General features: G+C 34.0%; 1 protein-coding gene across 7 annotated transcripts in view; it reads right to left on the bottom strand.

Annotated features, from left to right (window-relative positions):
* Positions 1-652: 652 nt before the first annotated feature.
* Positions 653-16,737, bottom strand: part of LOC131155821 (proline--tRNA ligase, cytoplasmic-like) — a 40,489-nt gene continuing 24,404 nt past the window's right edge. For all 7 annotated transcript variants that reach the window (XM_058109263.1, XM_058109261.1, XM_058109258.1 and 4 more), the window contains 6 exons: positions 11,988-12,110; positions 11,686-11,838; positions 2,460-2,744; positions 2,068-2,286; positions 1,558-1,651; positions 653-1,009 (listed from right to left, as the gene is read on the bottom strand). In XM_058109263.1, coding sequence (XP_057965246.1) covers positions 945-1,009; positions 1,558-1,651; positions 2,068-2,286; positions 2,460-2,744; positions 11,686-11,838; positions 11,988-12,110 — 939 coding nt within the window. In that variant the 3' untranslated portion in view covers positions 653-944. The remainder of the gene's footprint in view (positions 1,010-1,557; positions 1,652-2,067; positions 2,287-2,459; positions 2,745-11,685; positions 11,839-11,987; positions 12,111-16,737) is intronic.

The following is a 16,737-nucleotide window of genomic DNA, read 5'->3' as shown; positions in this document are numbered from 1 at the left end:
ATATTAAATAACACAGGCCCATAACACAGTCTCTATCGTTCAGCTTTTTCCAAAACCATATCTCCAAAACAAATTCACTACGAGTGTCAATAATCATACACATTTTTTCCTTGTTATCAGACAATGCCAGACCAATCTGTCTAGTAAAGGAATGCTTCATCATTCAAACAATGCCAAACCAAAGAGATGTTTTATACTGTTAACTACTAACCCTGTGTTTCCAAACATAAACCAATTTATTTAGTAGAGAAATAAGCACAAAACATGCAGTGTAATTGTATTGACTGTTGATTTTTTTTTTTCTAAATTTATATACACAAATTCAAAATGAAAAATCTATTCTCCTAGGACACAAACGCTCCCTAAATGCATTTTAAAATCCATTAAAAGCCCTAAATACAGTTGCAACAATGCCTAAAATTGAATACTAAATTGTTTAATTTATTATGATTAACAATGTGTGTCCGTGCCATGGGCATGTACAATTTGCATTTTTTAAGGAAAAAATGTACAACAAAACATCATAATTGACCATGCAAGAGGATGATCTCTTATTGAATCAGAGATTTCAACACCAATTAAGGAGTTCACCAAACAAGTTACTGAATTTTAGACCATAAAAAAAAAATAAAAAAATAAAAAATCCCAGCTTCTTTCAAAAGCCTTCATGCTCATAGCTAATCTAAATTGCTCTACCCCACAATTCAAATAATTTTTTCAAAAATCCGTTACTTTTTTCCACACATAATGTCAAAATTTTACAACAATCAAGCAGCATACAAACCTTTTAACACCTATTGTCATATGGAACACTGTTTCCATCTAAAGCAAATGTAAAAAACCACAAACTGTAAAAATCAATCATGATTCTATAATGGGGCTACCCTTAGAAACATAATTGTATGCTTCCTCATCACAACTATATGTAATTAGTAATCCAATAATTAATAACTCCTGCCCCAGTAGGTCCACTTCTTCGCAGGTTTTCCCGAGGCAAAGCAAATAGTTCCTGCAAGACAATTAAAATGTCAAATAATAAAAAGGAATTCAAAAAATCATTATGCATTGATCTTTTACTCTTTCATTGATAGATTTGCAGCTTCAAATGCTTATTCAGACACAGAAAAATCATGCGCACTACAAACTCCATAGAAATGACATTGTAACTCCCCACATCACTAGGATTTTTGCTTTAATAGTGACAATTAAAGAAACAAACACTGTAAATCGAGTTAGAAATGTCGAGAAAAGAAGGGAGATCCATTTTCCAACTATTTAAGGCAGAGATTTGGATCATAAACCCCAAAACTTCACCCTGATCAAGCATCAATGAACTGAAGAACACACCTAACCACAATAGATTCAGAAAATCCATTTAGCAATGAGAGAGAGTATATAATCAAGCACACAATTTTCATCTCTTTTTTTTTTTTTCATCAATCATTTATTAACACAACATTTACAACGAGATTTCATCAGCAAGTAGGCTCAATGAATTAAAAAAGGAACAAGAACAATAATAATCAAGGTCACCACAACCTAAAACAAATGAAGTACCTTCAGGGAGTTCTGGCTGGTCAAATGGAGAGCACAGGGTCTTTGCAGCACCCATCTCACCCTTTGTTCGTGTTTTCACATCCTTCTCCACCTCCTGCAGAAAGAAAACACAAAAACTACATCAAAATAAAGCTCAAAGAATAATAATTGAAAGATATCTCCGCAAACTCATTTGCAGGACTGCAGAGCATCTCCTGGGATGAAAAATGTTCGTCGAAATTATATTGAGCATTGAGATAAAACAATGAGAAACATAATTACATCAATCAAAAACAAAATTTTGAGCGCAATAAATGGAATTAAGCTGACTTGCATATGGCTTCATCTCATTCCACACACACAACCGCCCCTGCCCCGCCCCCTCCCCACCCCCCAAAAAAAAAAAAAAAGGTAAAAACACACACAACCTGTCCCTCCCCCTAAAAAACAGAAAATAGGCAGGCTTCTCATACAGCAGGATAAATTGCTAAAACACCAGACAAAAGTCAATGGAGAAAACATATAATATACCTCCTCATCACACCAAGGAGCTAAAATCAATTTCTTTTGACTAAGCGCTTCCATAAAGTCATCCCAGGATTTTACAATCCTAATGCAAGCATCTCGTTTTTGTTTTGCAGCATCAAACAGGCTTTGTTGAATATTATTCAACATTTCTTTTACTTGCTCGGTCAAATTGTCCATAGGTATATCAATTTTAGCCGAATTGTCACGACGAACAGCACGTACCTGGGCATAAAATCAAAGTATTCCAGTCTTCAAATTGAGCAATGAAACAGAAGACACAACGTGCAAAAAAGGTCAAAAAACAAAATAAAGAATATAAGATGTTAGTTTAGCAACAATTTATAGAGTAAAGGGCACAACAAAAGAGAAAAGAAAAATTCAGAGACATGCTTTACCTGACGATTAGCCAAGTCCCTTGGCCCAATTTCAATCCTCAGAGGAACACCTTTCATTTCCCAATGCGAGTACTTCCAACCAGGAGAATAGTTATCTCTGAGGTCAGCTTCAGCACGAAATCCTGCGTCACTCAAAGTATTCACAGTGGCAGTGCAGGCATCAAAGATTGCCCAAGTGTCAGCATCTTTGTAAGGCACAGGAACAACAATTACTTGGACAGATGCTACTTTAGGTGGCAGAACCAGGCCTTTGTCGTCTCCATGAACCATCACCATCACCCCAATCTACGCAATAGACAAATAACAATGCAATTAGGCATCTGTTCATGAAAACAATCAGGAAAACAAGTCCTGAAGTTTGAATGAAATATTTGAATAAACTATAACAAATGTGTAGAAACCTTACAAGATTAATCAACCTGAAAAAACATAATCAGATGAACAACTTTTTAAGCATGATTTACTTTGATATCACATTCACTCATTGCATACCCTCAAATAGCACCATTTATGGTCTTTCCATTTCAAAGTCAAGTTTTCTTGTTTCACTGACTGGACTTTTTTCCCCAATAAGTACCACGTAATAAATGAGCTTCCAAAATGGGCACAACCTTTGAACATGTTGTAAGGCACGCCCTGTGCTTTATGCACACACATGAAGTGAGTCAAAAGAAAAACATAAGCACACCAATTTATATGGTTCAGCATGCATTCCTACATTCAAAGGGCCCCAGTGAAATCTCTACTATATCATCAATGAAAACAGCCTTTGCAACCCTTTGCTACAAGTATATATGGCCCTTAATGTGAGAACTCCAAAATAACCTCATACAACAACATAATTGCACTACACCCTGACTCAAAATACAGTACCCTACTGTGCAAGGGCGGGAGGCAGTACCTCTGACACTCTACTGAATATTTCTTATTAGGGAGGCCCTCCATACGAAACCTCCCACTTATACAAGCTTATGCTGCATTTGGGAGCATTGATTTTGGACCATAGATTTGGATTTAGGTGAAGTTGGACAAATTTCAATACAGGAAAAATTTCAATACAATTTTATATTACATCTTATCCAAATCCAAGGAAACATAGGATAAAAGTGGATTTCCCTTTCTGAGTATGACACATGACTCAATATTTACATAAGATTGACAAATGGGCAACCAATGAAGTAAAATTTGCAAGAAGTTCCTTCTCAATCCTCCCCAAAAATTATTGCTGTCATTGAAATAAAAGAATTATGTTCAAGTTGAAAATAAGAATTAAGCAAAAATGGACAGCACACCAACCCTTTCCCTATAACAAGTCTCAGGACTATTCTGCTACAAATGATGACATTTTCAGTCTGTCATGTTTAAATCAACATTTACTCATATTAAACATGACATTTTTCCTCAGCAATTTCCTCATACTTTTCAGACAACAAAAATTTCATTAAAGACTCAAACAGTACAAGATATGGAGGATAAGGTGTCCTGTGAAAAAAATTAAAAAATAATTATGAGAAGGTTGCCTTCCAATCCCTTTGAAGATCAGACAGCGATAACCCCCAAAAACCGCCAAAAAGGTAAAAAAAAAATGTACTCACAGAAAAAGAAGCAAGAAAAGTAAGCTTCTTCCATAGAAAATCAGAGAAGTCTTCTGTTCCTTGAAAATCTCATGCTCCTCTCAAGCCAAAGAGTCCAAACACTTAGTCAGACAGTCCAAGCACATGCACTCAAGCAGAGTAGCAGCAATCTAGCCCAAAGCAGTACCAGTCCCTCCTATGGGCTCAAGGCAAGACAAGCAGCCCACCTTGCTTCCTTCATCTCATTAAAGGGGAGGAAGGCAATTAAATCTCAGTAAACACTATGGACAGAGCCAAGCAATAACTCCAATCATCCCAGGATCTCACTCACTGCCCTAGTCAGCCCATACCCAACTTATTCTCACAGGAATTGCTCCTGAATCTTGGCATAGTTTAGATGGTTGGAATGGCATACACTTCAATAAGGTTGAAGCAATGACCATAACAGTTTGCCTAGGTTTGACTACAATTCAATTAGGTTATATTTGAGAGCATGGATTTCGAGCCTCGGGTGGATTTGTGTGGATGAACAAAACATGATACAATTTTGTATTGCATTTTATCCAAATCACACAAATCCAAAATCCTATTCCAAGCCCCAGAATATGGGGTTACTTTTACCGTGAAAACACTATGCATAGATTTATTAGACAACTGAGATTGTAACAAGCAGGGAAATATCAGCGTAGTGCAACATAGAGTACATGCATACTAAGTAACAACAATAACAACAGGCCTTAAGTCCCACTAAGTGGGAAAGGTTATATGAATCCTTTTCCACCAATTCACACAGTCAAGGTTATTTTTCTCAACTTAAGAGCTATTAAATCCTTCCTCACAACCTCATTCCAAGTTATTTTACATCTAGTCTACCTCTTCCAGTGCCATTAATAAAAACTAGCTCACTCCTCCTCAGTGGTGCACTACTTGACCTTCATTTCAAATGTTCAAACCATTTAAGTCACTCCTTCCTTATCTTATCTTCCACCAATGCTATTCCTAGCCTGTTACTAATTCCATTAATTTTTTTACCACTCATCCATCTTAGCATTCAAATTTTGGAAAATTTTACATTTTGAATATGTTGTTTCTTAATTTCCTAGCATTCTACACCATATAACATGGCTGGTCTTATAGCCCTCCTACACAACTTTTCTTTTGATTTTAATGGTATTATACAATCACCCAGCACGCCTGAAGCACTCCTCCATTTCACCCAACCTGCTTTAACTCAATGTACTACATCCTCTTTAAGTTCCACTTGCAAAATGGATCCCGATATCAAGATCTACTAGTGTTATTGACTTCCTAATTATCAAGTCTAATCTTATCTTCCTTTAGCTGAAATTACATTTCATATATTTAATATTTTCTACTTTTCCTAAAACCTCTAAACTCTAAAGTTCTTCCCCAAAGTTCTCGATTAGATTCTACTCTGCTCCTACTTTATCTATCAAAACAATAACATCTTCAAACAACATATACTATGGGATCTCATTTTGGATTTTCCTAGTGAGTTCATCAATCACTAAAGCAAAAAGATAAGGATTCAAAGTAGAACCTTGGTGTACTCTTATTGTGGAAAGAGATTTCAAGACTCCCCATCGGTAGTCCTAAAGCTAGTCATTACTCTATCGTATATATCCTTAATGACATCAATATACCTACTACATACTCCTTTTCTTTTCTAGGACCCACCAAAGCACTTCTCTACGTACTCCATCATAAGCCTTTTCTACGTCGATAAAAACCATATGCCAGTTACTCTTCTTTTCGAAACTTTTTCATTAACCTGCTTAGAAGATAAATAGCTTTTGTTGTCAATCTCCCAAGTATAAAACCAAATTGATTCCTCAAGACCATCATTTCTATTCTTATTCTTTGTTCAATTATCCTTTCCCACAATTTTATCGCATGACCATAGTTTTAATTGTGTGATAATTATTACAATTTTGAATATCACCTTTGTTTGTATATAGGCAATGTGCTTTTCCTTCCTTCCTTCGGCATTTTCTTGGTTCTTATAATAGTGTTGAATAAGTTAGTTAGTCATATACTTCCTTTATCACATAGACAGTTCCAAGCTTCAAATGGGATGTTATCTGATCCTACAGATTTCCCACTTTTCATCTTCTTTGAAGTGATCTTCACTTCAGTGACTCTTATTTTGCAAATGAAACTCATTTTTAAGTCTTTTCCTCATTTTCACTTGCAGGTTTAAGCTTTCAACATGGTTTTCATTATACAACTTATTAAAGTATCTTTGCCACCTTTTTTTTGTCTTTTTATTTGATCAAGACATAATCATTCTCAACTTGTATACATTTTACGTTGCCTAAATCCTTGCACTTTCTTTCTCTAGCTCTATCTAATTTATATATGTCTCTTTCCCCTTCCTTAATATCTAATCTAGCATGTAAATTATGACAAGTTCTATGTTTAGCCTCAATAATGGTCTTTTTTAACCTCTTCTCTTGCTTTTTTATACTTTTCAAAGTTTTCTATATTTCTACTATTTTGCCATGTTTTATAACAAATTCTTTTTGTTTTTATGGCTTTTTGAACATCTTAATCCCACCACTAGCTTTCTTTGTTGCCCGAGAATCTTCCTTTGGATTCTCCTAAGATCTCTTTTGCTATCTTTTTTCTATACTGTTAACCATTTTATTCCATACTGTCAGTATCTACCATGTTCCCTACTGTCCATTCACCCTTTTATATCATTTTATCTTCAAATTTTACTAAATTTGCATTTGAGAGCATTGATTTCGGGCCTTAAATTTGGATTTAGGTGGATTTGGAATATAGATTTGTATTACACGAATCCAAATCCAAGGCCTCTGCCAAACATAGTGTAAATTTTCACCCTTCAAACTCCACCACCTAATCCTCTTGCATTGATTTATGTTACTCTTTCTCTTCCATTTTTTGGTACAAATATCTAATATTAGCACTCCATGTTATGCAGTCAAGCTTTCACCTGGGATAACTTCACCATCCTTACAAGATAAACGATCTCTCTTTCCTAGCTAGGAAAAAATCTATTTGACTTATATTTTGTCCACTTGTGAAAATTACTTAATGTTATTCTCTTTTCTTAAAGCAAGTATTCATTATAACAAGATTGTATGACACGGCAAAACCTTAAGTTGCAGCAATAAATATCAAAACTTCGTGGTATTTCCTCTCTGTCAAGGCATATGGGAGGCTAAAGTTCCTTAAAAGATAAAGGCATTTTTCTAGATGGTGACACTTAAAAGAGTTAACACCAACAAGCTGCGACAGAGTTGAAGATCTTCTAAAGCATTCTCCCCCAATATATGTTTTACGTCTGGGAACGCTGTGAGAATGTATCTCACTTGTTTCTTCACTCTTCTCTCGCTTGGGGCTTATAAATTCACTTTTGGAGTTCTTGGCCAAGAGTAGGTTTGTCCAAAGTCAGTGGAGGAGTTCTTGTATATTTCTTTTATTGGTTTGGGAAAGGGTAAGAATGTTAAGAGGCTGTAGATGTGAACTACATGCACTGTGCTTTGGGGAAATTGGCAGGAGACGAACACCTTTTTCTAGGGAGAGATTATCGTTGGAGCTTCCTTGGGACAGGCTGCAACATTTGGCTTCACTTCGGCATATATCACATGCTGTTTTAACGGCTGTTGCTTTCAGGATGTAATATGAGATTGGGTGGCTTTATTATGTTGATGAATTTTTTTCTTTTTCCTGTGTTCGAGTGAGGACTTTATGTTCTCTGCTATTGTATCTGTTTCTTACTTGGTTTAATAAAGCTTCTTTTTTCTATCAACATATAAATAAATAACAAAACTTCTCCCCAGCAACAAATTGTCAGTTATTTTGCCACAAGGAGCACGGGATACACAATGAGCAGGAGCCTATTCAATAATCATAATTGCAATGAGTGAGGAGATCTCATACTCATGTGATATGAAACACATGCAAGCACAAACATGGAGAAACATTTTCAAAACTCCTTGCACAAGAAAACGTAAACACACCAGTGCAGCAATTTTGAATAAGTTCAGTTAATTTACACACACGTAAAAAGAAAATTAATTGCAAAACTTTACCATGAGGTTTTTCACATTTGTGCTTACCTCCCCTTATCAAGAGTTTACCACCAATAAAGTGGTTTCAGTTGATAATTTCATGGCCTAAAGTTTTTAAAATGACAAATTTGCCCATATATGTGTGTGTGTGTGTGTGTGTGTGTGTGTCGAAATAAGGAGGAAAAACAGTATAGAGGAAAATTGAAGAGATATAACATCAAATCAAAATGGTCTTATAATATTAACAATAAGCACATGATCTAATTTTAGATGTGAAAAATGCTCAAGTATAAAAAAATAATTAATTAAGGAGCCATTTCGTATCATTGCCAAAAATTATGAAAACGATAACCAAAAACCAAAAATAAAAACTTAAAACCAAAAATCAACAACCTGTTTGGTTAATATTTCCAAAATTTTAAAAAAAAAATTAAACTTGATTAAACAAATAATTTTGTCCTTCCATCAAATAAAAATTTAAAACAAAAAATGCTTAAAATAATATAAACTAAAAATACTGCAATAAAAATTCTTATTATAATTATTTTACTTAATTATTATATTTCAAAAAATTTACTTTACAATAATAATCTTATTGAACATGACAGGGGTGGGCATGAAAAGCTGAAAAACCGTACCAAACAGCAAAACCAAACCGAAAAATTGGTTAACCATTTTTTGGTTCGATTTTGGTTCGATTTTCAAATATTTTGGATAATGATTCAGTTTCAATTCAGCCCATTCAATAACTGCAGTTTACTAAACCAAACAAATATATAATAAATATTTAAAAATATACATTATCTATGTTAATGGTTATAGGTCATTCATTTAATCAAAATCTCAACAATGTAATTATATATTATATAATATTTAACAATTTAAATTTAAAAAAATTTAATAACAATTTAAAACCTTGGTTGGTTATTTTTATGTTATTTTTTTAGAAATAGAACTTGGATTATGGATTTTGTTGACTAGGATTGTTTTTTTAAGTTATTGTAGTATGCTAATTTAAAATTTTAAATTTTAAATCATATTGATGTTCGAATTGTTTAAATTTTAAAATTTACAGATTGATTATAGTAGGAGAAAAAAATATCAAATTGTAGTGAAGTTAAAATTTTGAATTGGATCTAACGGTTTGGTTAACCGTCGGTATTGATCTAAAAACCGGTTAACCGAATTTTGGTTATACATTTAAGAGTTTGGTTACAGTTCACATTTTTTGTCAATCAAAATTACAGTTCAGTTACAGTTCCAGCGGTTTGGTCCAGTCAACTGAACCATGCCAAATACGGGTACACAACAATTGGAAAACAGTAAATATGTTTTTTAAAAATATTATAGACATTTTTATAATAATTTTACTTTAAATTCATATGATCATTTTATTTTTATTTTTATTTTTATTTTAAAGGCTATATAAAATGAATGATCTAATAAATAAATAAAAGTTAATTCTGGATATTAAAATATTGTGGTAACAGGTTTCCAAACAACTGAAAACCATAATATCTAGCTTTCACTTTTTTTACAAACATCTAAATACTGATAACAAATACAAAAAACTGCCAACACAAACAAAGGCATTTTCATGATCTGTTTTTTCACTATACAGAAAATGAAAACTTGAAACTGAAAAATACAAACGATACCAAACAAAACCCTAAGATCTCTGACACATTTTAGAACATCAATTTTGTGTGTGTGATCACGAGCATTCACATACCTAAGCCTCCATTTGGGAGCACTTTAAAAAAAGAAAAAAGTGCTTATAGCAGTTATCACTTAAAATAAACACTTCTACAAAAAAAAGTAATGCTTTTTGGCCACTTATAAGTGGCATTATTCATAGGCAGGGTCAGTTTTGTAAATAAAATAATTTATAATGGCATTTTGTAATTTTAAAAAATATATATTAGAAGATAGTCATAATTATTTTATTATTTATAATAACATATTAATTATTGATGAAAAATAATCTAATTCTGAATTGAAGAAGAAGAACCATCTATTAATTCAAATATATCATATGTTATAAATATACATTAAGAACAAGATTATTGTTAATTATAAAACAATAATGCTATATTAATTTTACTTAGTAAAAACATTTAAACGTTAATTAAAATAATAATTAACATAACTATTAATTAATTGTTAATTAGAAAATATTACTATAATTTAAAATAATAATATATTAATTTAAAATAATATTATTTTATTTTATTTAATAAAAAACATCAAATTATAATTAAAAAATAATTAACATAATTACCAATTAAATTTTTAGACAGAAAATAATAATAATTTATTTAAAATATATTAAAATAATCATAGATTATTGCATTATGTATTATGACATAGTTATTGATAAAAAACATAATTCAACCATCTTTTAATTTAAAATTAACATTGAATAAATTAAATTTTTTAATTTAATTAATGATATTGTTTTTAGATAAATTAATGACAGTCATATGTTATAAATATACCTCATAACAAGATTATTGTTAATTAAAATAACAATATTATTTTATTTTACTTAATAGAAAATATTTAAATGTTAATTAAAATAATTATCACTTAAAATTTTAATTAGAAATTATTAATATTTTAATTTAAAATATATCTAAAAATAATCATATATTGTTTTATTATATATTATAACATATTAACTATTGATGAAATATAATAATATAAATCTATATAGTACCTATAACAAAAGTTAGTATCCAAATACCACTTATTTTAAACACAACCAAACACCACTTGTGACTTTTAGCACATTTCCAGTTCACCACTTATTATCAACATTTAGTAAATTCAGCACTTTTTTTTAAAACACTTCTTCATGAGTGGTTCCAAATGATACCTGGCATTATAGACTTTTCATTGCTACAATTACTACAAAATGTAACATTGATACCAGAAGAGATGTAAATGCATTTTATTTAAAGTTCAATGTGAATGCTAATGTCCAAAGCCTCGAGGGAGATTTTCGAATACACAAAGAAAAATATGATATAGGTAGCAAGCCTCAAAATCTATGGATGAAGTTTTTATCCTAGCATTCCACCAAACTTTAGCTCAAGCCAATCCCTGAGAATGTGCAATATAATGTACAGCACCTACAAGAAAACACTAGAAGGGAAGGAATTGCTTGAGGCTCTGTTAGAGTAATAGTATATTAATGCTTTGAAACTTATTATTGAACCAATGAAAACACCAAAAAGGCAAATAACTAATCCAAGACTACCACAAGGCTGTGTAATAAATAACTCATAATAGCCGAAGCATTCTTTTTGACAATAAGATATGGCACTGAATGTTATTAAATCATCATGAATAGCAGAGCAACATTGTTGAGTTCCAACAGCAAAATGCTAAGATCCAAAACATTTTTTGAAGCCCATGAACACCATATCAGGAAACAGAAAAACAAACAAAAACAAATAATGAAAAGAAATGGAACTATATTCATGAGTAATACAATAAACCATTGCCAGATAGGAAATTTATGTGTCTTTAAAAAGACAACCATTTGTCATGAACAAATGAAAGAAAATCATAACTTGTTAAGTATACCGTTCTAGTACTGTAGGCCCAAGAATTCTGCCAGACCATAGCCTTTTCTCCCTTCTCATTTTCAAAGTTTATCTCAAACATCTTTGCAAAGTTCTGGCCCAAACAATGGGAGGTTGCACCTTGTATACCACGACCAGTGTTCGGAACAAAAGCCTAGCACATAGTATAAGCACAAATATGATTGGCTGTTTTACATTCCACATTAAAGCACATGTTAATCAGCACAAAAAAGGTCTGAACTTGTTGAATAATGCACACAGCATAGATAGTAGATGTGTATATAGTAAGTAGTAAGTAATAACCTCAACACTTGTTGTGTAAAGTCCACCAGCAAACTTCTCCAGCTCACTCTTCTTGCCCTTTATAACAGGAAGTGCCAAGAATTCTTCATATATACGCCTATACAATTCCAATATTTCTAGGACCTGAAATAGATCAACAGTTGCACAACAACAAAATTTCAAGACTGATGCAAACTACATGCAGGGAATATTACAAGGAGAAAACAAAATTCCACAACAAATATCATTTTTCTTTGCAATATTTAGAGTTAGAACTTGCCTAAGGAGTCCAAATACTTTTTTTTTTCTTGCTAAATTCAATTTGAAGTTTAGGAGTATTTTGGAAGTTTAGGAGTGTTTTGGCACTTTAGTTATGAACCGATAGTAATGGGTCCACGCATCTGAATTTTATTCTAGGCTCCCTTTTTAATTTTGGATGTTCTTAGTGAGTCTCAAAGTTCTAGACAAGTCCAAGTCTTGGTTAACATCCTGGTCGCCACATTTGCAAGGCCACCAACTCCCCTTTGTCACCAAGCAAAGGACTCATAGTCTCATATAAAGGGTGCATGGTTCTCTTTTTGAGCAACTGAGCAGCAAGCAAAAGAAAAGGCTTAAAAGCGCTCAAACCTATTATTAAAGCATCTCGATCTCTACTAATTGGATATGGGACTGCGTGAAGAGAAGCTTTATGGGAGAAAGGAGGAAAAGGTCAGCCTATAGAGGTAGACATCATTTTGAGGGGGTCAGGATATCCCCGCCCTCCGAACCGGACGTGAGAATAAGAAAACAGTTTAGAGCTAATTCCCAGAGGGTGTGATCGCCTTCTTCTAGTGTGATTCTTGTGAACCTGGGTTTTGACGTATTGCCTAGGCCTATTCCAATCACTCTCTTCCCTTCCTCAGTTCTTCCTATATCTTGTATCATTCCGTACTTCAATGCTGTGAACACAACAGATTATCAGATCCAGTCTTCAACTAGCAACAAACCCATCCCCCAAGTCTAAAATATTGCCCAATCTCATTCCTATCACAGTGTGCCTATTTTCTGACAAATCCCAATCACAAAAAACTAAACATAGAGCTATTTGCAAAAGATCCAGCATCACAAACAGAAGCTGCCCCAATGACAAAAAAAATCTGCAATCATGCTTGTATGAAGAAAACAAATATTGCACATGAAAGCTTTATTATTCCCTCCCCCCCCCCCCCCTCCAAAAATCAATGACAAGAGTTTCAAGTGCTCAACACAAAAATCCATCCGTTTAATGCTAATATCAATACTCAAAGTAGAGGCCACCTTTACTTGCTCAAAATTTGTGAAGAAACACATGCTATATGGATGTTCACCAAATTCAAAAGAAAAGTAAGATTAAGAAGCATAAAGACCCCAACATAGACAACTGATATTAGCTACAACAATCACCAATAGGCCATTCCACCGGCTGTAGCAGCAGATATGATGCAGTTAATCCACACATCAGTATTAATTTGCCTACGTTTATAGTTGATCCAAGTTCGTAACTGAATCACTCCAGAGTTTCCATTTCAAACGTCTATTGTTTTGAAGAATGGATTGCTAATTTGCTAGTCTCTCAAGTCTCAACATGGTAGTAGGAAGCTTACTGATCTGTATTCTTGGTCATTAAAAGAGCTTCATTAACTGTCTTTTGTGTCCAGATAGAAGTCATATGTTCCATATCTATTAGATGTAGCATTATTTTCAAGGGTCGTACAAACTCTCCACTTTTGTTGTGGGCAGAGTAGTGCTTTTGGCTTCTCTTTGGGCTCATTCATTTGGATTTTGGGGGAACACCGCTGTCCCACCTTCAGAGGAACTGGAGGACAGCATTATTGCAATTTTCTATTTGTTTTTTGGAAGACACCTTGTTCTCCTAACATTGTACTTTTGTTTGTTCTCTTCTAATATATTTTTCTTATCCGATATATATATATATACCATGAAATTTTTAAATTCTACCAAAATGCTTTGGACATCCAACCCTCTTTTTACCCAAAAAGAAATACCATTGAGAAAGAAGGAATGTACAAAGAAGTAGAACAGGGCATCCTCCTAAGAAAAAACAAAAAAAGAAAATAACGGTCAATACAAAACAGCCCAGCCAATCACACTGAACATCCTCAAAACAACCTGCAGCTACAGCCCATAAAGAAGCCTAATATTGAATTTATCCTCAACCAAAACTCAAGAAGCCTTCCTAGGGGTGGGGGAGGTGTTCTTTTCCATCCATATACCCCACAATACAGCATATAACCCAAATGTCCATAAGGCTGACCTGTCTATGCTTCTGCTTTGAAACCAAAAAGTGAAATAGCCAACATATCCCCCACCAACCCCAGACAAACCAAATTTCCACCAATAGTACCAAATAACTTGTTCCAAATCCTCCATGAGGAAGGACAATACATAAACAAACGAGACGCAGATTTAAGAACAATTGAAGCAAAACACGCACACATCAAGAGGCAATGCCTTAGAAGGCCTCCTACTCTGTAGCATATTGTTAGTGTTAACTCTATGGAGAACAACCAACCAAATAAAAGCCTTAACTTTGGAGGGAACTTTGACCTTCCAAATACTATGGATATAGCAAGAAATACATGTTCTCCCGGATCAAAAACTCAAAGAAATATCTGCAAGAAAAGCCCCTCCCTTCCCAGGGAAGAATCCAGCCCCCACTTACACAGATCCTCCCTATTGGAAGGGCAGCAACCCTCCAACAAACACAACAAAGGTGACAGCTCTTCCACTGCCCAATTACTCCAAGACTTGCAGAAATTGAAATTCCACAAAAATTTGTCCCCATTAGAAAGCAAAAATAAAACAACCCCATCGTGCAATGAACAAAGACAATACAAACGAGGAAATGGAAATCCAACCCTCGTATTTCCCATATAAACAACTGCTGTATAGAGGCTATTACAATAAATCACTAACAGAGGATACAAAATTTTGTTCCAAACTGATGGCAAGATTTCCAAAAAAATCTCAATGAGAACACATTCAATCCACCCTGTGCAGCTAAACGCAAAGATTACGCACCAATACCTCCCGACGAAATCTCTCCTGTCTAAGATCATCTCAAAACCAAATTGTATTACCATTACCTGCACCAACTAGATGGCAAGATTTCCAAAATAAATCTCAATGAGCTCACCTCAAATCCCCTTTGTGCAGCTAAACCCAAATAGGACGCACCAATACCTCCAACAAAATCTCTCCCATTCAAAGATCGTCTCAAAACCGAATTGTATTACCATTACCTGCCCCAAGTATGAGGAAAGAACGAGCAAGCAGCCTGAACTTCCAAGGACTCACATTAAAAATGTTGCCACTCCCTCTAGTATCTCACCCATTCTGATGAACTCCATATTTCCTTCTAATAACCTAGTGCGATAGGGAATCAACCTCTAAGGGGAAGCTCCATAACTATCTTGCTATCAAAGAGATGTTTTTGGATACCACATTACCAAGCACCAAATCCACCTCAGACATAGGTCACCTAATTACATCCCAACTAACAAGATGATCCCTCCTATTAGCTAAACCATAAGAAATTAATCATAAGCCCCTCTTTAAACCCCGCTAGACACACACAAACTCTAATAAGGGATGAAAAATAAAGAGGAATATTAGAAAGGAGGCATTAATAAGAGTAATACAACCCCCTAAGCACAAGTTTTCCCTCTTCCAGCCCCTCTAATCTCCTATTCAAAGTCTTAGACACTAGACCACAGGGTCCAAAAAGCAGCAAAAAAGTAGGATTAACACCTAAAGGAAGCCCTAAATAGGACAAAGGTCAACCCATAGAAGGACAACCAGCTAAAGTCGTGAACCCCAAGTCACAATAATCCATGTTAATATTGGCCACCTCACTCTTAGACACATTAATCAAACTCTTCTTGGAAACTCTCAACAAAGAACATTTCGGAATTCATGAATCCTCAAGAAAAAGCATACTATCATCAGCAAACTACTGAAGGTTGCTCTCCACTTAACATATCAACCACCAATACAAACAAGAACAGAAGTAATCCCATTGCTTTAGCCCCCAAGAAGCTCGAATCATTCGCTACATTGTCCATTCACAATCACAAACATATTTGTTGAGGACAACCAACCTTTAATCCCGTTCCTCCACACTAACCAAAACCTTTCTTAACCATCACCTTCTCCAAAACACCCCAACTCACCATGGCATAGGCTTTTTCAAAGTTAAAATTGAGAGTAACACCCTGCTGCCCCTACATTTCACATCCTCAAACCACCTCATTAGCTACCAGACTCGTGTCTAAATCGGTTTGTCTTTAATGAAAGCAGACAGTCCCAAAATAGTTCCATTTCCACGCTCCTAGGGAGAATAAATAATGGGTTAACATAAGAAATTAAAAAAATAAAATAAAATTTAGTAGCCAACTCATAATGCAAATAGTTGTTAATAAATTGGACACAAACATGATCAAAAAATTTTAAATGGTTGATCTAATGCTCATTCTTGGACCACTAATACATTGTCTGTTGTTTGCATGCTACTAAAGAAAATGGAGGAGAGTTTCTCCCAATGATATAGGACCATGGTTTTGGACTGCTCGTAAACTGCATTACCCAAAAACACATGTTTGGAGTGGCTAAATTTATACCAAACTCAATGTTCAATTTCTTGTATAAATCGAATTCAACAATTTGGTGGAACACTCCCATAAAATGCCACCAATATATTACAATCATTTTGAACTGCTCTTAATTTCCAGTA

This window comes from Malania oleifera, chromosome 5, assembly GCF_029873635.1.
Source record: "Malania oleifera isolate guangnan ecotype guangnan chromosome 5, ASM2987363v1, whole genome shotgun sequence".
NCBI classification, from domain to species: domain Eukaryota; kingdom Viridiplantae; phylum Streptophyta; class Magnoliopsida; order Santalales; family Ximeniaceae; genus Malania; species Malania oleifera.
Note: the sequence above shows the minus strand (reverse complement) of the source record. Positions and strands in the feature narration are given on the sequence as shown.